Source organism: Cyprinodon tularosa, unplaced genomic scaffold (assembly GCF_016077235.1).
Source record: "Cyprinodon tularosa strain WSP-4 unplaced genomic scaffold, ASM1607723v1 ctg160, whole genome shotgun sequence".
NCBI lineage: Eukaryota > Metazoa > Chordata > Actinopteri > Cyprinodontiformes > Cyprinodontidae > Cyprinodon > Cyprinodon tularosa.
Genome location: NW_024038438.1, coordinates 1,915,583 through 1,936,572, shown reverse-complemented (window position 1 = coordinate 1,936,572; position 20,990 = coordinate 1,915,583). Strand labels below are relative to the sequence as shown.

At 41.1% G+C, this 20,990-nt stretch overlaps 1 protein-coding gene across 2 annotated transcripts; it reads left to right on the top strand.

Annotated features, from left to right (window-relative positions):
- The first annotated feature begins 762 nt into the window (after positions 1 to 762).
- On the top strand, positions 763 to 19,832 carry LOC119780459 (ceramide kinase-like). 2 transcript variants are annotated; one of them, XM_038280527.1, is made up of 14 exons: positions 763 to 1,126; positions 2,630 to 2,668; positions 7,629 to 7,769; positions 10,108 to 10,230; positions 10,319 to 10,444; positions 10,524 to 10,590; positions 10,673 to 10,818; positions 12,059 to 12,133; positions 13,310 to 13,462; positions 13,536 to 13,641; positions 14,483 to 14,562; positions 15,920 to 16,125; positions 16,219 to 16,439; positions 16,527 to 19,832. In XM_038280527.1, the coding sequence occupies exons 1-14, from the start codon at positions 994 to 996 to the stop codon at positions 16,612 to 16,614; spliced, it is 1,704 nt and encodes a 567-aa protein (XP_038136455.1). In that variant the 5' UTR covers positions 763 to 993; the 3' UTR covers positions 16,615 to 19,832. The 2 variants fall into 2 exon arrangements, with proteins under 2 accessions (XP_038136455.1, XP_038136456.1); XM_038280528.1 differs by lacking the exon at positions 2,630 to 2,668 and having other exon boundaries at positions 765 to 1,126.
- Positions 19,833 to 20,990: the final 1,158 nt, after the last annotated feature.

Genomic DNA, 20,990 nt, shown 5'->3' with positions numbered 1-20,990 from the left:
TTCCTCCTGAGAGATAATTGCTTCTTTTTTTTTTTTTTACCTTCAACCATTACCAAAGGTGCCAGAGCAGTTGACGTGAACTGAGTAGGAGAGAGGAGGGGACAGATGAAGATATGCAGACATTGATATTATCAGAGAGTGCTGAAAGCCAGACTGTATGGGGGAGGATGGAGCTGCCAATATGCAGATACACAGTCTATTTTTGGATAATAGGGGATTTTTTTCCTGCAAGAGCTGTAATGTTTTAGGGCAGGGGTCTTTTCCAGGCCAAGGACCCCCAAACTGATGGCAAGATGGAGAGTGGACCCCCTAATTATACTGTGTTATATCAAACTGGTCCTATAGTCACTATAGTCACTCTATTACAGTTGGAGTCATGCAAAGAAAGTGATTTCTCCATGGGATTATTAAAGTATTCCTGATTCTGATTACTGGTTGATGGGACAGGTGTTGTGAATGAAACGGTGCCCAGCTTGAAAGAGCTCCTGTGTGTCACTGAATGTGTGCATTGATGACTGAAAGACATCTTCTGCCTCCGTTTATCTGTTTACTACAGTGTGTTGAATTCGTGTTAATGTGTATTTAAAGACATTTCAATAAGTGGAATATATATAAAAAAAAGTCTAATCAACCAAATCTTTCGCGACCCCCATGCAGTACCTCCGTGCGCCCCCTAGGGGTCGCGTACCCCTTGTTGAAGAAGTGTTGAACTAGAGTTGAACAGGTTATGAAACACCGGCGTCTGAAGCACTTGAATGCAACACTAAGCTCCTCCCACATCCGGAGGGAAACCGCTATCTGTCGGCAAAAACAGAAAACATCCCGAAGCTGGAATCCGCTACGCGGAACCAAGCAGCTGTTTCCGAACAAGAGTCTCATTTGGTGGATTGGCGAACTATCCGAGAAACTTAACGGCAACATGATCAAACGGACGTGACACAAAGGGGGTCTGCCGCTGCCGACTCGGGAGCTGAGTTTGGGGATCAGACTGCTATGGAGAGGCCCAGCAGACTGCTGCTGGTTTCCCAGCTCTGCATCAGAAACACGGCGTATGATGTGAGCCTGAGTCGGTCCCTGCTGACATGGAAGAGGCTGACCTCCAGCCCGATGTACCGCTTCAGACCCAGTAAGAACTGACACGCTCTCCTGCTAATCCTCTTTGTCTGCCAGTATAACACTGGCTGAGGGCCGAGTGACGGAGGGGACATGTTCAGGGGCGGAGTTAGATGGGGGGCCAGGGGTGACCCTTAGCCAATCATTGGCCACCCCTACCATTTTCCCCCCTCTCAAGTAGAATATTCAAACATTTTATTTTATTTATATAAACAATTACTTGACCACAAAAACACTGTGGTTAATTATGCACATCAGCATACAAACATTATAGATGATTAGTACACAATTCCTGCTCTTTCAGAAATAGATTTTGTGTTATACGCTGTAAAGAGAAAATTATGTGTCTCTGCAGGTCATCGAAGAGTCTTCAGTAAAATGATAGATACTGTAAATAACTATTTTAATAAAACCCTATTAAATTATCAATTTATGTAGATTTTAGTACTTCTAAATATCAATTTAATGTAGAATTATATTGATAAAAGTAGGTAAGTAATGACGATGGAAAAGATGTTCGCGCCAGAACTCAAACCTCAAAGAAATTTATCCAATATAGCTTTTATCTAGACCAGGGGTTTTCAAAGTATGAAAGGCTAAGCCTCCCTCCAGGGAGCACTATGCCGCTGTTGCCCTGTTGCTCTGTCCTTTCCATTTATTTCTTTAATGTCTGCATTAAAAATGAATGATTGCATTAAAATTTCTTGTACCAGTGGGTTGAAATTGGGACTGCCTTGTTGCCTGTCATCATAGTGAGTCGTTGCATCGGGGCTCCACCAATGATGCCTTTTCATACTTGCAATGCACGTGTTCAACTCTGAGTGGACCTACTTAGAGTTGATTGAACTACCTCACAGCAGCCTTTATGAATCTGAGAACTTGAGAGTTTTCATTTCTTATTAATGCTTCTGTGTGACTTTCAAGAGTTCCAATTTTAGCTTTTGAGAATGTAAACTTTCTGTACTAAATTTTAAGCTTAAGTTTCCAATTAGATTTGAACAAAGAAGAAAAATGTCTTATCCTTACAGTAGGAAACCCTTATTTTTTTCAACTATATCACCCTTTTTGTGATGGGGAAAATTTTCATTAAATGTTTAATAAAATTGGTTGCACTAGCACAGCCAGCTGGTGAGATGTTTAGAACCTGCAGTCTTCAGAAGTCCTGTACACACTGAACAGGATTTATTAAGGCCATAAAAGTTATAAAGGCCGAACAGGATCTGACTGAAAAATGTGTTATAAGATGTGTTTGGTGCTCACTGAAAGTGAACGGGGATGATCACACCTGACACAATTTTCTGGCTCTGACAGCAAGGGAGACATGGATTTGAAAAAAAAAAAAAAAAACATCTGCTCTACGTATATATATAATATAGGCAGAAGTTGCTTGTACCCTGTCTGACTGCAGTCAGTATGACATGAAATGCATTGGAGATTAAAAAGTTAGATACAACCGGTGTGACCTGGCTTGGAAGAATGAGCTCCTCTCCATTAACTTTGTGTTGTTCTCCTACAGGGTTTTGTGTTCCTTTGTTTCATCGTCAGTTACACTCAGGTAGGAGTCTTTAATCCCAAAATGCGCTCATTCTCATTCTCTGCTGCAAATGTTAGGTTTAGTCCTTGTGGTTCTGCTGTTTGAACATGCTTCTGTGATTGATGGCTGTGCTGGAAGCCTGGTGGGCTTGTTGTGTTGTTGTTCTCTAATGAAACCAACACTGTAAACTTTTTTTGATAAACTAGTTAGCTACATTGATAATGTGTAATACTCAGGTTTGGTTGTACACATTATCGATTTATGACTGCTCCCATTCAAACACATTTTGGAAAAAGAGGGACATTCAGCAGACGTTTTTTGGCTAATTGGGTGAAGTGACACTTGGTGACTGCCTACCACAGCTTGATTTAGGCCAAAATGAAAATGTTTTATGCAGCAGGCACCATGGGAAACCAAAACAAATTCCTTCATAACACATTGGTGATCGTCTTTCAAAGATGAAATTTTGGATTCTGAAAAAATGGATATATGACAGCAGCAGCCACAGGAATGTCAGCAAGGTTACTTTAAAATGCTAAATTGGCAATTGATTCCAAAACTTGAGCTATCTACAGAGGACTTGATGATCAAAATCAAATTTGGAACAACCTCCTTTTTGTTAGAAGTGTGGATTGTGTCCATCAGCTAGAGATCCAACAGAAACATGCTAAATGGTGTCCCGACTGGCTTGCTGTAGTTTGTTTATTTATTGTTATTATTGCTGTTGTTATTATTATTATTATTATTGTTATGATTTATTTGTTTATTTTTATGTTTATTTATTTATTTTTAGTTAATGGCTGCCTCATTAATGACTGCTGATTGAAAAAACACATTAGCTTGGAACCTGGTGTAGACCTGATTTAGCTCAGCCTGACCGTTCCAAAGCCCTTATTGGCAATGTATCCCATAGTTGAACTTTATCTATCCAGCTAATACCTTCAAAATCAAAAATACCACCAACAAAGGGACAACTGCAGATTTTTATTTATATTTATTCCTAACACAAAATCTGTATGTTAGCATTAAATGGATCAATGAGTCATACTGATGCTCTTCATTACTGTCTTTGTTTACCTAAGAACATGAATCTCAGAAATGTACCAAAATTAACCATTTGACAGGCTATATCTAATCTAGCTCCACTGAGCTAAGCAGGAATTACATTTTGTGTGTTGGCTCATGTGCACCAATCGCCCTTGCCATGGAAAATCACAGGAGAAATGGGAATGCTTGTGGAGCTTTGGGCTCATCTCAATCCATCTTCTAGTCAGCCAATCAATCAACTTTGTTGTCAACTATAGTTTACATTGCAATCGAGATTTCAGTTTGGGGTGAATATTTCACACTTTATCCTTGACAGGACACAGTTTGAGATATTAAAAAAAAACAGCACAAGAAAAGCACATGTAACATGAGACACATTTTAGCAGATGGTCACATAGCAGGCGGAGTCACGTGAAGTCAATCTGACATTTGAGATATTACTTGTGTGTGTATGATGAGTGCGTTCAATTTGTCCATGGACGCTGTCCATAGGCCATTGGCCTTGATAAAATGTAATGATAAGGGGGATAGACTGAATCCAGAATAACACTTTTTGTTTTGAGAGCAGGCTGCACAGGAATTTTCCTTCAGCCTTGAGTCTTTTCTTGCTGGCTTTTCCACCTTGAAGTGAGCGTGCACATCCAAGATATTATCCCACCTCACCTTTGAGTTCAACCACCGCAGCCAGCCTGCGTTCAATCCCACCCAGCATACGGTTCATCTCCTGATCTTGCTCATTCACAACTGGTGTCAAACACTGCTGGCAACCTGATCAGTGCCCAAATTGCCGGCGACATCTTCTGTAATTGTAGATACATCAGGTATCCTCCAAATCCAAACAGGAGAAATCCGAGTATCATACAACCAAAAATACATCTTCGATATCCTCCACTGATAGCATTGTGAAGCACATCATCCTCCAAGCCTTCCAGGAGTCCATGGTGTATCCCATGAAGTATGTTCCGGCAGGAAAGGACGGGTTCCCTTTTCCCTGTCTTCCAGTTGAGAAAAACTGATCAACTGCATTGAGAGACCAGTTGTCCAGATCCATTGTTTAAGTTTGGGTGACATGAAGAGAGAGCTCAGAAAAGACAAGACACAGCAAAGCAGGGAGAGAGCAGGGAGGTGCAGGAGCAGCAGGAATTTGCGACCGCCTCCTTCAAGAGTCAGAACAGGAGTCTTGGATCAGTATTCCTAAGAAAATACATAGGTTGTCCCTTAAAATTTTGTATCACTGCACCCAACACAGATGGCCACAGACTTCCTCACCTTCGGTGCTCAAAGATCTGCAGACATTGCAAGGTCCAGGGAAAGTCTTTGTACTTTTGGCTTTGCACCTCGTGAAATTTTCAAGTGATTAGTTCAGTTCTTTTTTTTTTTTTTTTTGCCTTTCTCAACCTCTTTTACTGTTTGAGGAGAATAGACGAAGGTGAGCCCTCTTGCACCGTTCAAACACATGCTGCTGGGTATAAGATGATGCTGTGCATGCAGCAGCCTGTTATGTCAGCTCCGTGTTCTCCTTTCCTACTTTCTCCGTTTTATATTGTTTTTTGGAATGTTTTTCTATTGGTGAATACCGTATCTGATATTCTGAAAGTATGTGCACAGAGGAAGCCAACTTCTGGAACTAGTGTTGAGCTTTCTCCTGCTTTCTGCAATTTCTGATGCTGCAATGGGGGAACCCTTTGTCCAAAACTCCAAACCTATTGTTTGCACATGAGAGCAGCTCCTTGGACTACTGCCTCTATGCACAGCAGCCCTGTTCCCTACCATGCTGCGAGACAAGACATCCCTGCAGGAATAAGGAGAAAACCGAGAAGCTGCAGGGATGGCAGGATGAAGCGGAGGAAAAGATATCTACCATTGGTTAGTAGAGTGGAAAAAAGAGAGGAGGGTGTCTGGCAATGTTTGTGAATGAGAGATGGTGCAACGCGGTTCATGTTTATGTGAGGGAACAGACATGCCCCCCGGAGGTGGAGCTACTCGCGGTGAGCATGAGCTTTACAAACAACCACCACTGGGGGACTCCTGAGCTGAAAGTCCTCCTGAACCAGAAAAAATGGCTTTCAACTCAAAGGACAGACAAAAGAACAGCATCAAGTTAAGTGAGAGGTCGAAGGCTGCTGAGGAACTGTGCTGATGAGCTATGCAAGGTTCTTGGCCACATTTACAACCTGGGCGTTAGCCTGGGTGTGGGCCCCATTCTTTGGAAGATCTGTGTGGTACCGGTTCCCAGAACACTGCAAGCCAAGGAACCGGCCCCCTTTAGATCAGTCACCCTGACCTCCCACTTGATGAAGACCGTGGAGCGCCTCATCCTAGCTCACGTGCGCACAGTGGTGAGCCCCACTGTGGACCTGCATGCAGGTTGCTCACCGACCTGACATCGAGTGGAGGATGCCATCATCTACCTGCTCTAGTGAGCGAGTTTTCACTGATTTAAAGCCCTTCAAAATATTTTTGTTATTGCATCAGAGTGATTCAAATATCCCCAAGAGCTGCCCCAGCCTTGGAAGAAGATTGGACTGGACCCAGGATGACACAGTGTTCCATCCTCCTGTCCACTGAATCTACAGATGGTAAAACCTCCTTTCCTTTTATTTTTATCTGATACTCAATTAGGTGCTCAACCTTGGGCGGGCGTAATTAGGTTTTGCATGCATTTTATAGAAATTGAAAATTTAAAGCTGATGGTTTAAGGTTCTGAGCGTAACACTGATTGCATGAAGTGTGTGTGTCAATGAGAGTAGGAGTGGCTGCCATTGGGTCATTTCTTTACATCTTTCTTTCCTATGGCCTAAAGTTAATCTGCTAAAGGTGAGCTGCTAGCATTGTCAGTCCCTGAAAGCCTCATTGTGGTCACGTAGTGTAGGGGCTGCCATTCAATGAATTGTGACCCATTGTGTGTCCCTCTATTGTTGGCCCTAGTACTTTTGTTTGGTCATATGATAGTGGTTGCCATTTTGTGAGCTTTACACCCATTGTGCTCCCCAGTACTGTTAATCACACCTCCTTTGGCAACATGGTTTGGAGGCAACTATTTTGTGGTTTTATGACTATTTGTCTCAGTTACACCATCTTGCTGCATTGCCGCTATTGTTTGATGTATTTGTAAAACATTGTTATAATCTACTGTAAGCTGCTTTGATTGATCTCCGCATTCATATTTACATATGCCTGATGCTGTTTTGAACGGAGATGACCGAATCCATACATGCATCTAACTTTAACTTGTACCCCTTTCCTACTGGCCGAAAAAACCTGTTTAAACTCGGGAACAATCAGCTTTTAGTGGCACTGGGAACAGCTCACTGATGCGTGTCTACCCGGGTCAAATGACTCGGCAAGCGACCCGCGTTACAAACGCCTTGGCTCTGATCGGCATGCTGTGGGAACACCAGACCCACCTCAACATGCTAAATTACGTGACACTATTGAGCAAAAAGTACTGATGTCAACACACCCTGCCACTCGTGTCTGATCTAACAAGCAGAAACAACTCTGTTTACATTAGATAAACATGGTCCAGGGCTGGAAAGAGAGATTTGGCCAGATAAGAGTGCGAAACAGTAAAGCACACTACTATGCCCTGGCTCCCTTCCGTGTTGTTCTCCATTGTTTACTTTCCTGATTTTTGTCGCACTGGTGACATCATCAACACTAGCGCACATGATGAGGCAGAAACGGTCTGTGTGCGGTTTATTTTTTTTATTCTATTAAAGCATGGTAGAAAAGCAACTCTGACTTTGATGTGTTTACTTCCGTATGATTTTTATTCTTTACTTTTGCACATTTCAAGTTAGTTTTGTGACCATTGTGTTTCTTCTTTCTTTAAGTGAGCGGTACAAACAATTTTGTCTACATGTGTATTGTCCCTATATGTAGGTCTTAATTCTGATTCTGAAGCCCTGAATGTTCGTCCCTGTTGTTGCAGACATGGGTCACAGTGTTCCGCTCTCAGAGATCATCTCTGTTAGAGGAGAAGAGGAGGAGGGCGGCACCAAACACAAAGATGACAGCAGCTGGAAGAAGATCAAAGATAGAGGAGGACAGGACTCCAGGCAGGCTTTCACAGGTAAGCTGATTTAATCTTGCTAATCAAAAATATATCATGATCAGAAAAATATTGAGGTTAATCATCTTGGTGGTAAACATTTTGAGTTCAGCAGACTCTGATGCTGTTAAATTTATTTTCTACCTTACTGATCATAGGTGATGATAAAAATATCCATAAAGCTAGACATTCATAAAGACCTTTAATCATAAGTATTATTTTAACATTATAACTTTTTACCATAAATGCTTTTTTTTATTGTACGCTTTGAAGAGGTGAAGAAGTAGTGCAAACAGATTTATTGCTGCATTGGCAAGACACTCTCTGTTTGAAAGCAATGTCTCAAGTACAGACCTATTGTCTAAGGAAATTGTTAAAATTAAGTTATGTTTAATAATGTGGAATGGCACAGGGAAAAGGTATTGAACACGCCTACAGTTATTTAATACTTTTTACAAAAGCTTTTGTTGGCAATGCCAGCTTCAAGACACCTCCTTTATAGAGAAATTATTCTACCGCTACAGTAAGCAAAGGTTTTCTGTGCGTATAACTTTCTTTAGGAATACTTTTTAAAAAAGATTTGCGTATAATAGCTCAAAATGTTTTACTTTTAAACTTGGGTATAATGTAGAACCTGAATTAATGAGTTAAATCTGTTGTTTTACTTTTACCATTTTTAAAGTAAAGAATGGGAATACATCTGACACCTCTGCTGTCAACAAGCTAAATAATGAACGTTTCTTCCGCTGTGGTATCACTTCTGCTGAGCTGTCCAGCTCCAGTCACTTAGAGGTGACATTCTAAAACCTGAATCCTGATTCAAATAGTTGACTCCTGTGATCATCAGTCCCCCAAGTGTGAAGAGGCTTGGTAATGAGCTATTCATTAAGGTCAGGTGTGCAGGGGAAGGGATGCATGTAAGAGCTGCCGGATCTAAGCCCTGGAGGATTGGACTTGGACCTCTGCTCTGCTGCTATGCCTGTGTTAAGACCCTTTGGACACCACACATTATTATGTTCTCCAGCTTGCAACTTAGGCAGTCTTAGCTAGTAGCTGGTCTGTTGACTTAATTAAGATGAGTCGACTTGCATCTGGACAGCTTGAAAGGTCCATTTAGCTTATTGTATGGACTTAGCAGAGCAAACACTACTGTCGGCAATAAAAGCTGGATTAGACCTACCTGATATAACCAAGACCTGCAGCATGATGTATTGTAATTCATTTTTGGCCGCACCTTGCCCCTCCTTAATGTGATGATGTCACAGAACAACACATCGACTTAACTTCAACTCTTGCTGTCATATAGTCCATTTAGAAAAATCGCAACTTGTTAATGCCCTATCTTATATATATGTATACTTAACAGTATTGCTTTATTTATTGGCTTTGGAACTTGACTATAACATCATAGCCCCATTTACACTACCCTTTGAAACCATGCCGAGATCGGTCTGAGCACTGCAACCAAGATAACTGTTGAGTGTAAATGGCACCTATACGGAATGTGCCAGACACAACCGAACAGCGCTAAACTCTTCACCAGTAGGGCTCAGCACAGTTTAGTGCAGGAGCAGACCATGTCATCTCCTTACAGTCAGTCTCCGTAATCATGAAATTTCAGACATTTATAAGAATACTAGCTTCCCTACCTTGCCACACAGTGATGATTCTGCTTAGCAGTGGGATAAACCTCGACGCCCGTTGTTGTTTCCTGTGCCTGTAAGCCCTGATTAGACTGTTTGTCATATCCACTTTTCCAAAGTCGACTCTATCATGTAATTTGACCAAAGGCTGCCTTCTTCGCCTAACTCTGCACAAACAACGAAATATCACAATTATAACCAATCTTGCTGAAGGTTTTGGGCGCGCCATGTTGATTTGATTGTTTCCCTCTAGAGAGCAGTAGTACCGTGGATCGACATTAGGAGTGTGCTGGCCTAGTGGGTTTGAGAAATGCGCTCATGCTCTAAGAAGGCTGCAGGTACCCGCTTCGATCCCCACAGCCTCCACTATGGGTCTCTGAGCAAGACCCTTAACCCCACACTGCGCCCCAAGGGTTAAATGCAGAGATACATTTCTCCAGTGGGAGATCAATGAAATTCTATTATTATTATCAATAGGAGGCTAGGAACCGTGCTAGCGTGATGTGTTAACAATCGTAAGGAACCGATCTCTGCATGGTTAAACGATCCAAGCACGGTCTGAACTCAGCACAGATCGGTTTTCAGAGGGTAGTGTAAATGGGGCTAGTGTTTCAATCAATAGGATGTATGTTTGTCTGATTGCATTTCTGCTAAGTCATCCATAGTTTGTGCTGTCCAAATAGAGAAGTTTACTCAATGCTTCTACTTTATTTCAGTGTCGTACGTGGAGAGGTGTCGGCAGCACCGCTGGCGGTGTGCTGAGGTAACCTTCACATGTCCGGACACTGAGCTCTGTTGGAACTGGGTCCGCAGCATCAGAGAGCAGCTTGCCAGCATCTGTACGACATACACACGGTCTGAAATATGAACACATCAGTATTAGATCAGCTGTTATTGAAGGATTGGAACCCTTATGTGTGTGTGCAGCTGGCAGACCCAGAAGCTTGCTGGTCTATATCAACCCATATGGTGGGAAGCGTCAGGGCAAGCACATCTATGAACACAAGGTGGCACCACTGTTTGCACAAGCCGGGATCTCTACTCAGGTCATCGGTAGGTCCTTTCCCTGTAGCCTTTGCTGTAATTTGTCAATGAAAACCTTCTGTTGATAAATTATGTTTGTCTGTCACAGTCACAGAGTATGCCAATCATGCCAGGGATCACCTGAGGACGGATGCTGAGCTCAGCAACTTTGATGGGTGAGTTTGGTCACATTTTAATCAGTTATTTTATCAGAACAATCTTTCCTACCTTTCCCTATCTCGCCTTTTCACTCCCCAGTGTGGTCTGTGTGGGAGGAGACGGCATGTTCAGTGAGATCATCCACGGTTTGATATGGAGGACACAGATCGACAGTGGCATAGATCCAAACTGTCCTGATGAAGCCCTGTCTCCCTGTTCGCTTCGCATTGGAATCATCCCTGCAGGTAAACATAAGGTGTTTTGAAAGTTCTACTTAGCCTAAAGTTAGCAGGGTTTTTATTCTGTATGATACTGTCAGGATCAAAAGTATAAATCTCCTGAAGTACCTTTAAGAAAAGTAAAGTGTGGTTTCTCTTTATTACAGAGCATGTAAGGACAGTATTCTCAGTGGCTGAAGAGCCTGGGCGACTTTGGGTTTGTGGTGTGGGGCACTGCAGCTGAGGCCCGGTTGCATTTGGTTTGGTGGGACGATGGGGGGCATTTTGCATAATCGTGGTGATGGCTGTTGTGTTGTCCTGGCAGAGGGTTTGTGGGTTGGCCAGCGGGTCAGTACCAAGCTGGCATGGGTGGAGGTCCTTTTTTTGACAAAGGGGTGTGTGCGGCTTAGGATAATGGGGTTGGAGCTGTACACTTGTTTCTAACCTGTCATTTAGAAACAAGTGTACAGAGCAGCTTCAAGCTATATAAAGTGCAACGTGAAAGTGAGCTTTGAAACAAAATCAGTCTGAATTCAAACTGTTTAAACCACCTAAAATGTGCTGAATATTATCAATAGGATATTGATAATAATGCTGAATATTACATAAAGTAATTTACTTTTATTTTGTGTATATCTTTCTATCTCTCTGTTGCCTCTGGTCTCTTTATCATTGCTCATATAATAAGTTATATTAAGTTATATAATTAGTATTTTAAGTTCTTTCCCAAAAATGATGACGAGTTGTTTCATTTGTTTTCTTCCACAGGCTCAAAGAAAAGCATTGATTTCCTCCTTTTTACTTGTTATTCTTTTGATATTGTCTGTAGTGTTGATGACGCTATCTAGAAATAAGTGGACATCCCTCCCATGCCAAGAGTCAGCCACTCAATTTAGTTCAGATTTCTACATCACAGATTCATGACACATGTCATCTAGAGGTACTTTACTGAGACTCATTTATCTGATCAACCAGATTGGTTGATAGTCTTCTATCTAAGGAAACCCAGTCGATTTCATCCAGTCAATGACTTTGCTGGATCTGCTCCTCCTTTATAAGCATTGTCATTTGATTCTCATATGTCTAGTCCTACAAGTAAAACAAAGACTGTAGCTGCAGGTCTCAACACTGCCCTCCTCTGTTCACCTCCCAACATCCCAGAGATGTTGCAGCTTTTGGTCTGTGTCAGTTATTTGTGAAAATCACCTTGGTGTCAGTGGGACTTTTCTACCCTGTTTTTTTTAAATAATTTTTCTGTGTTTTCCAGGTTCAACAGACTGTATCTGCTTTGCCACGGTGGGAACCAATGACCCAATCACATCTGCACTGCACATCATATTAGGTCAGTCATGAAATACTCCTACAGTTCCTTATTTACCCGTCGGACTGAACATAGGTTGTTTGCTGTGTTGAACTTTTGGAGATCATTCCCTGGTTCTGTCAGAAATCCTTCCAAGTCTCTTTATTTCATTGGAAATCTGTTTCATGTACTTCACCCCCCTTTTACAGTGTAGAGGTATTCATTAACATGCCAGAAACCATTCCACATTGTGTCCCAGTCCAACCATGAACTGAAGGGTGCTTTGCAGGGATCATGGGGGACAGACCAAGAAGTTAGTGAATTATGCAGAGGTGGAAAGAACCGTATTCCTGGATTTCAAAAGTTGAAGTCTTGAAAGTGTGCCATGCATTATATGTGTGCAAATAATTGAGAACACCTCCCTGATGGCGGACATTGATATCCGTCTGTGTAAAAGGCCCAGCCTGACTGGTTGGAGGCTATCTGCAAACATACATTTTCTTGTCATATAACCCCAACTCCAAAACAGTGAAGTCTCCTTTTCAGCCTCTCTTTCTGGTGTCTCCCATATATAGCCTCGTCCATTTATCTTTAACCAGCTAAAAACCTCTTACATCAGGATTGTGCCATCAACCGTGTTTGGCTTTTTGTGAGTTGTTTTCATTGCTACCCTCTTCAGTCTAATAGTTATCCTGTCAACAGGTGATCCATCTAAGCTGTGGATCTCTGCAGCTCCTCCAGTGCCTATTTGGTACTCTTCTTTACTTATTAATGTTCTCCCTCTCCAGCCTGTGAGAATCCAGTTCCTGGTTGGTCTGAAGGTGGACCATTCTCTCTCCTTGTTTAGAGGATCTATCTAAAATCTAAACTGGCCAAAATCTGAACCAGCATCTCCAGTATGACCTGTCTGCTGGGATGCTTAGTTTTCATCATGGTCGTTCTTTGGTGTTCTCTACAGGACCTCTGAGACCTTTATGGTCCAACTGCAATTAAATTACAAATATTTGGACTCTGGTCACTGATTCTGGTGGACTCTACTGGTGCCATTGGTCAGTGGTTACTGTTCTGACTGTGTCCTTTTCTTCGGATAAATGGCTGTCCTCTGCTTCACACGTTCATTGTGCTCAGTGTTGGCCTGTCAGATGTCAGCCCAGAGATGTTTATAATGTGACTAAATGTCCAGAGGAGCTTTATCAGAACCTTCCTCTTTGTGTTCAGGAGATTCTCAGCCATTGGACGTGTCCTCTGTTCACCACAACAACGTGTTTCTGCGATACTCAGTGTCTTTGCTGGGATATGGTTTCTATGGCGATGTACTAAGTGACAGTGAAAGAAAGAGATGGATGGGCCTCGCCAGATATGACATTTCAGGTAAAACTTGTCTTAAACACAGAGCTGTGTTTGTTCTGTCTTTGATTCTGACTCGCTGCTCTGGATGCTGCAGGTGCGAAAATGTTCCTGACCCACCATTACTACGAGGGAACCGTGTCCTACCTGCCAGCCAGAGGTGCTGTTGGAACTCCACGGGATACTAGCAGATGTCGATCTGGGTGAGGGAACATCTTATCATCGTAGATCTATGTATTCCACTTGGTCCTGTACTTAGGTACACCAATATGGCTGGGCATTGTTGGGAAACTCACAGTCTGTTTCCTTAGGCCACGATTAGATTCAATATCTATTTCTGTGCTTTCATTAAGTAAAAGTATTTTAAGTTTAAAAACTCCTTCTGATAAATTTTTGATATCTATTGATTTTCTTCCCTCTATAAACAGCCATGGTATACCCGTGCACATATTATGACTTAAGATATCAATTAGATATCGATGTGGATAACGAAAAAAATCCCACTACTAAATTACCATGAAAGTAAATTGCTTGTAAGCCTAAAAGGTTCTCCTTTCCCTTTAAAAGTGGAGATTGTTCATACTCATTTCAGCTTATTGATATAGCATGTTCATTTCCCATATCGACTCCTCTCCCTTTGCTCACTGCAGTGTTTGACTCAGAATAAAATAGCCTATAGATAGAGGTTTACTTTGTCAAAACATAGATTCTATCCTAGGCCTACATTTTAAAATGTAAGAATTGACCGTGATCTACCATGACCTTGACCAAGGCTTTAGTTAGAAATTCGACAATGTTGAATGTCTTTAAAAGAGTGAACCCTACTTTAGTTATCCCTGTTATGCAATTAAATACTATTGTATCCTGTTATTTAATAATAATAATACATTTTACCCAACTTACCCAAATCATCAGAATCAGAATAGGTTTGTTTGTCACCGAGCCTGGAGTAGCACTCCAGTGGTCCTAGATCGAGTTTTGGTAGAGCCCATCCAGGAAAAGACAAATGCAGTGAATTATTTCTTTCTGTTTTTAACTCTACAGCTGTGCAGTTTGTCAGCATAATGAAGAGATCCGATCAGACAGAGCCGTGAAGTATGAGATGGATGAAGCTTCAGACTGTGGTAAGTCCAGCGGGCAGCCTTCAAGAGCTCCCAACCAACGCCAGTTTGCAGAACTTCCTCAATTCTGGGTTTAAAGCTGAAGAATTATGCTCCACTTTCAAACTTTAGTGAAAGTATATCAGCCTGTAATAATTTGTTGTTGTGTTAAATGGAATTTTACCTCATTTTATGTATATAGCACAAATTCACAATGTGTCAGCTATAGGCACTTGGATGGACAGTTCATTCTAATCATCCAGACAGATGAGTTAGTTTTTAAATTTAAGGAATCCCAGCTGACTGAATCCAGTCATTGCTTTTGCAGTAATCCCCCACAGTGAGCATATTTATGCAGCCACAGTGCAGGAGACGATAAACTATTAAGAAAGCCAAACTCTTAAAAAAACAATAACATAATAATCATCAAGTGTGAGATGGGATCCCATTAGCAGAGACATGCGCGGTAGGTCGATTGCAACATAATTATACACTGCAAAAATAATTTAAAATAACTGTATTAACCCTTAATTTGAGCTGATAAATAAAATGATCTGCTTAAACTGAGTGTTTTGTTTACCATTAAAATAAGATAACTAGATTTTATGCACTTGAAATAAGAGACTGCAGTTATTTTTTTTTTCTTATTTTAAATGCAGGTTGTCTTATTCTATATGCCAAGTCTCTTACCTGCTTAATTAAAAAAAATTAATTTAATAAAATACAAATTTTGATAAAAATGTACTTACTTAGATGTCAAGATTTTGCAGTGTACGATAACCTGAGCCAAGCTTTTAACAGAAAGGAAAGTTTCAAGCCAAGGACTTAATTTATGAAACATTCAACCAGACTAACTTAATTCACAAGACTGTCTTACTATTATCAATAACTATATTAGAAATGTGAAAAATATAAAAGCAAAATAAAGAAAAAGAAGCTTTGTTTTATAATTTTTAAAAAGGGCCCTACCATGTTGCAGTGCCTCTAACAGTTACATCATGGGGGTTGGTCAGTGCTAGCTGTAGCAATTGTATACATTGGATATAACGTCGATAGATAATATGGTTGAACGTTAAATTTCCCCTTTAAACATAGATGGCCGCATGGATTAAAACTTGGTTTCACAGGAGAGCAACCAGAAAAAAAAGTTTTAGATAAGAAAGGAAGATTATTTATTATTACTGGGTCGAACATTAAAATTAAAGGCGTAGTAGAAGCGAAGAATTTTGATATAGGCATACCTTTGGATTACCTGGATCTATTTTAGTGTAGAACTAAAATAAGATAATTCTATAAGAAGTGAAGGTTTGGGGTTAGCAGAAGGACACGAGGTCGTAGTTTGACACTTTACCTGTGTCTTGGTGGGGTGTATGTGTTTCAGAGAATGATGGAGAGTGGAGGACGGTCCGAGGAAAGTTCTTGGCTATAAACGCGGCCTGTATGAGCTGTGCTTGTCCTCGTAGCCCCAAAGGTCTCTCCCCTGCTGCCCACCTGGCTGATGGCACCACTGACCTCATCCTTGTTAGAAAGTGTTCACGCTTCAACTTCCTCCGACATCTCCTGCGACACACCAACAAAGATGATCAGGTATGCTGCAAAAGCAAGTCTAAATTTTTACCCACATTCTCTTTCTCTGAATCTTTTACACACCATTCTTCTTCTTCTCTTGTTCTCTTTTAGTTCGACCTGGCCTTTGTTGAGGTTCACAGAGTGGTGCGTTTCCGCTTTACCCCACGTCACTGCCAGAGCGACTCAGACCTAGAGCTGGAGTTGCTGGGGAACAGCAAACGGCAGATTTTCAGCCAGATCTGCAGAGACCACCCGGCTTGTGGCTGTGCCCGCACCTACAGCAGCTGGAACTGTGATGGTGAGATCTTGACCCACGCAGCCATCGATGTCAGGTACCGCAGCCTTCCCAGAGCTGAAACTTAAACTACCGATGGTCTGCAGACGCTCCTCTAAAATCTTTGTTCTGTTTTCCTCCTCAGAGTGCACTGCCGGTTAATCAAGCTATTCGCACGAGGAATCGAAGAGCCCCAGGTGTTTGAGGACCTCCATAACCCCTGTGCAATATAAACCTGTTCGCCCTCCCATCATGTTTTCCTCCTCAGACACTGGAGCTGTCTCCAAGCTGCTGTCTTTAGGACATTTACCGTCAGCTTCTGCTGTTTCTCCACAGATTGTAGCTGCACTTTGCTCCCTCGGTTAGAAGTCTTGTGGCACTTGGTAGAAGCATTAAAGATAAATAAATTGAACTTGGTGCCTTCTGTATGACCAGAGGGTAGCCATTAAACGGTTCTGTTCTCTACACAGAAGATCTCCTCATAGAAAGCTTCCAGATAGTGTTTGTGATCCTCTATCTGTTACGTTGGTGAAATGATTGGTTTCATCACCCGAGTCCTGTTGACAGACGTTATTTTGTCCTCCAAGTTAGAGATTTTTAATCTAGCCTGAATGGTTCTCAGAAGGACACTGATCACATCCTGAGATCGAACATCTCCTCTTGATTTGGCGACGCTTTAGAAGGCAGAATAGAGGACCACCCTGTTCATCTGCTGCTCTGGTTAATGGACTTAAGGTAAACTGGACCTTCATGTCCATGCACTATGGAGACACCTGGATCTCACAGACATGATCTTACTGCTGTCATCTTTAGCTTAGCTAAACATCCAATCTCTGGTTTATATGCCGTCTATCTAGAAGAGGAGAAGGAGACTAGAACCAGTAAAAAGGTGATTTATCACCAGAACAGCCTACGTAGCTGTGTTTATCTCCAACAGACCAGTTTTCCACACTGATGAAAGCTGAAGATCTGTCATGGATCCATATCATTAGAAAAAGGCTGTTGTTGTTTTGTTTTTGTTTTTTTGACTTCCTCTTTTGGTAGCTTGTTGTTCCCAGGTCTGGTGTGTTTGGCGCCACCATCTGGCTGGTTCCCAGAAACTGGCAGCAGGCTCAGGTTAGCCTGGCATACAGCAGAGTTGACTGGGAGTTGGTGTATTCTTACTGACTTCCCAAAACGCCTCAGACCTTGAGCCAAATCACCACCCACAGCACAGATCAGATGACTTTGACGCGACTGCTTTACAAGGCAGACTTCTGCCCCTCTGACATCAGCATCCTTGTTCTAAAGATGAAGAAGCTTTGCTTCATTCTGTTACATTCTTGGATGGGATCAGGTTCAGTACTGGGTCGGAACACAAGCCTCAGCCCTCCGAGTGTAAAAACTCAATCCCATCATTCTTGTTGTTTTAAGTGATTCCAGCAGGGTCTGGACTCATATTTCTAGTATACTGTTTCACCTTCTCCCAGTACCTGCATCAGCTGATTTCGACATCTTCATTTTCTAAAGGTCATTTTGGCACTATTGACCAAATAAAGAATCTCAACCGACAGGAAATTAAGAGGGAGACATGCGGCAAACGGCCATAACTCAAACTGTGTTGAGGATTAAGGCCTCCATACATATGAGCCCTATATGCTGAAATATAAGTTAAGTCACATGAAGACAATGAAAATCAATTAATCTGAAACGGACTTTGACTGATTCTCCTTTCATCAGTTATGGTATTTTGTAGCATTGGCTTAAATCTTTTTTAATCTCCATACTCTGCTAGATTGTAGCTTTAAAATCGTTTACGACTCAATGAAGACCCCTTTCTTTCCAAATGAGCAGAGTAGCACATTAACTCCTGTTTTTATTTTCACTAAAGCTCCAAATGCAAGTAAAATTGAACAGCAGATAAACAGCTTGTTGAGAGCAGACATATGTTTAATCTCTAACAAAATCCATGCTTCTATCCAAATGTGATGCAAACTCTTATCTAACCCACTGCAGCGAATTAACAAGGCTATGCAAAGCATAATGTCTTCATACATTGATATTATGCTTGGTAAACAGGAAGTAGCGCCAGACCGCAGTATGTGTTGTAATCATGCAAGTTTACTTACTTTCTCATGTCCTCTAGTATTACCGATGGTTCATGCCATCCGGAGACACTGAGAGAGGTTTGATTCTGATGCTGCATTCAGGACAGAAAAAGCCGATCACTCATGTAGAGTAAATATTTTCTACTACAGAACTTTTTCAAAAAATGTGTCTCCATCGCCTCTTTAGCGCATTTATGCTTTTTCAGAGTCAAAAATCACCTCAGGTGAACATAAAAACGTTTTAATACGTTTATCTGAATTTTGCTTTTTCATGTAAGACTTCAAATGCACTTCCAATGTGCAAAAGACAGTTGATGGAAACATGTCGAAAGATTGGCTCTGATCCACATAATGGGGACCTTTTGAATTTTGAACAAAACGTAGAAGTTTTATACCCATTGTTGTTGTTAGAACTTTTCAAGACAGACCCTTGGTTAAGTTTTTTTTTCTGGGTCTTTGTCTTAGAGATAGCATTTAATGGTCAAAATATTTAGTCCAGTGGACAGACGTCTGATCTAGAAAAAGCTAAACTGTTCCAGAGGGAAAATGTTCAAACAATGATGTAGGCAAGAGTTGTCTTAATTTAAGCCTAAGATTTCTGTTGTCTGTAACTAGTTTTTGTGTTCCTGCTGATTATCTGCACATTAATGCATTGCTCTGTATGGAATATTGTAGAGGTTGGAAGCCTTTTTTTGAGCTAGAAAAGTATTGTAGCATAACTTTAAATGCATCGGCAGCTGCTGCTGTTACTGTGCCCTTTAGTTGTTAGCATGTAATGTAGCACAGTTTCTCATGTTAAGGCTGTTTAATGAGAAAATATTTACACAGTTTCTTTCCTTTAATTCAGTGAATTCTCCACTACTTCTGACTTACCATATCTCATCTTGCCAAGTGCTGCGTAGTGAAAGAAGTCTAAATATTGTGATGGAGCAAAACATTCCATTTGTTTTGTTATTTATGTTCTTATATTTGGGGATCATCAGATCTGATTAGAAGATGATTATTATCCAAATTAATCAAAGTTAGGCATGCCCTTTTCTTAAGCATTTGGCATCTAGGGGAGAATTGATGAGGTAATATGAATCATCTGGTAATTTTTTTTACTTGCACCTGTGCTGCATACATGGCCTGTGAGAGCTGTCGAGCTCCTGTGACACTTTTTGCCTCCATCTCCAAAAAAAGGTGTTGAAATCAGACTAACTGGCTGTCTTTATTGGAGATACTGCATGGGCATTATTATTGCATAACCAAAGGCAGATAATCAAGCATCAGCACTGAAATTATTTTGATATTCATTAGTCAGCAATACTGTTTCCTTTCTGTGTATTTGGAGCTGGACTCTCCAATAAAACAGGAAAGTAGGAGCCTATTGTTGTGTGTCAGATCACTAACCAATGAGATGTTAGATTTATACTCTGGATTTAAATCCAGCCAGATACCAGATGGGGTTTGATAATGGAGCTATCAGTTAGTCTGTGTCCACCGTGGTGGTATGTCTACAATGTTGTAAAGTCGATGTACACAATCCACACATCACATATGTTCAACTAATCCACACAGAGGTCAAATATTTGCAGACAACTGAGATGCAGTTTGGTTTAATAGATGCTTATTAACATTTAAGGTCAATTTTTATATAGAAATAAATAAATATATATATATGTATTATAATTCTTTTTTTTTTACATCTCAAAATCTGAAGTCAGGAGTTCACCGTGGAAGATTAGAAGTTCCACCTTCTTCCAGCTTAAAAATCCAATATGGCTGCTAGACATCGACATCAGTAATGTCCAACAACTGTTAGTCAACATGTTCTTCAGACTTTAAATGCTTTATATTCTAAATCGAATACTTGTTTTTTGCTTATAGCAGTTAGCCCAGTTGCTGAATGTGACCAGACCAGGTTTAAGTAGGGTTTGATGTTATTTGTTAAAAGTCAGGCCCTTTCCCAATCTGTACTCTCTACTCTCTTCTCACCATGTTCGGACATGCCCACAGAGGGTCGTCTGAAACAATATGGGTGTTCTATTTCTCAGGCTGCATCCTCCAAGGACCTGTCTACCTGTGACCCCTGCAGGGGAGGTCACAGGGGGGGGGCAATAATTTGCAGAGAGGGCAATGGCCCCATTTGCCCCCATTTAGATTAACCACTGTTGTGTTTGTTGCACATTTTGATGGGATGATGACAGAGGAGAGGGACGAATATATATCCAGATATTTAAAAAAACTGATATTCAATTGTGAAAATTAATACAGGTTTTGGATCAGTCCCCCATAGTGCCCCTGTTATGGCCCCTGTACTTAAAACACAGCAAAAATGTAAATTTAAGTATGCACTTTTTTCTTTGTGGGAAGTATATTTTACCATGATTTAAGGAATAAGTAAGGCGTAAGACATTTGCAGAGAGATTAAGATTATTTAAGTTTAATCTAAGAAAAAAACAAAAAAAATATCTTATTTCAAATGCATAGTGATGTTACTTTTCGATTCCATCCCTTTGTCTGCTTATTTACCAGCTCAA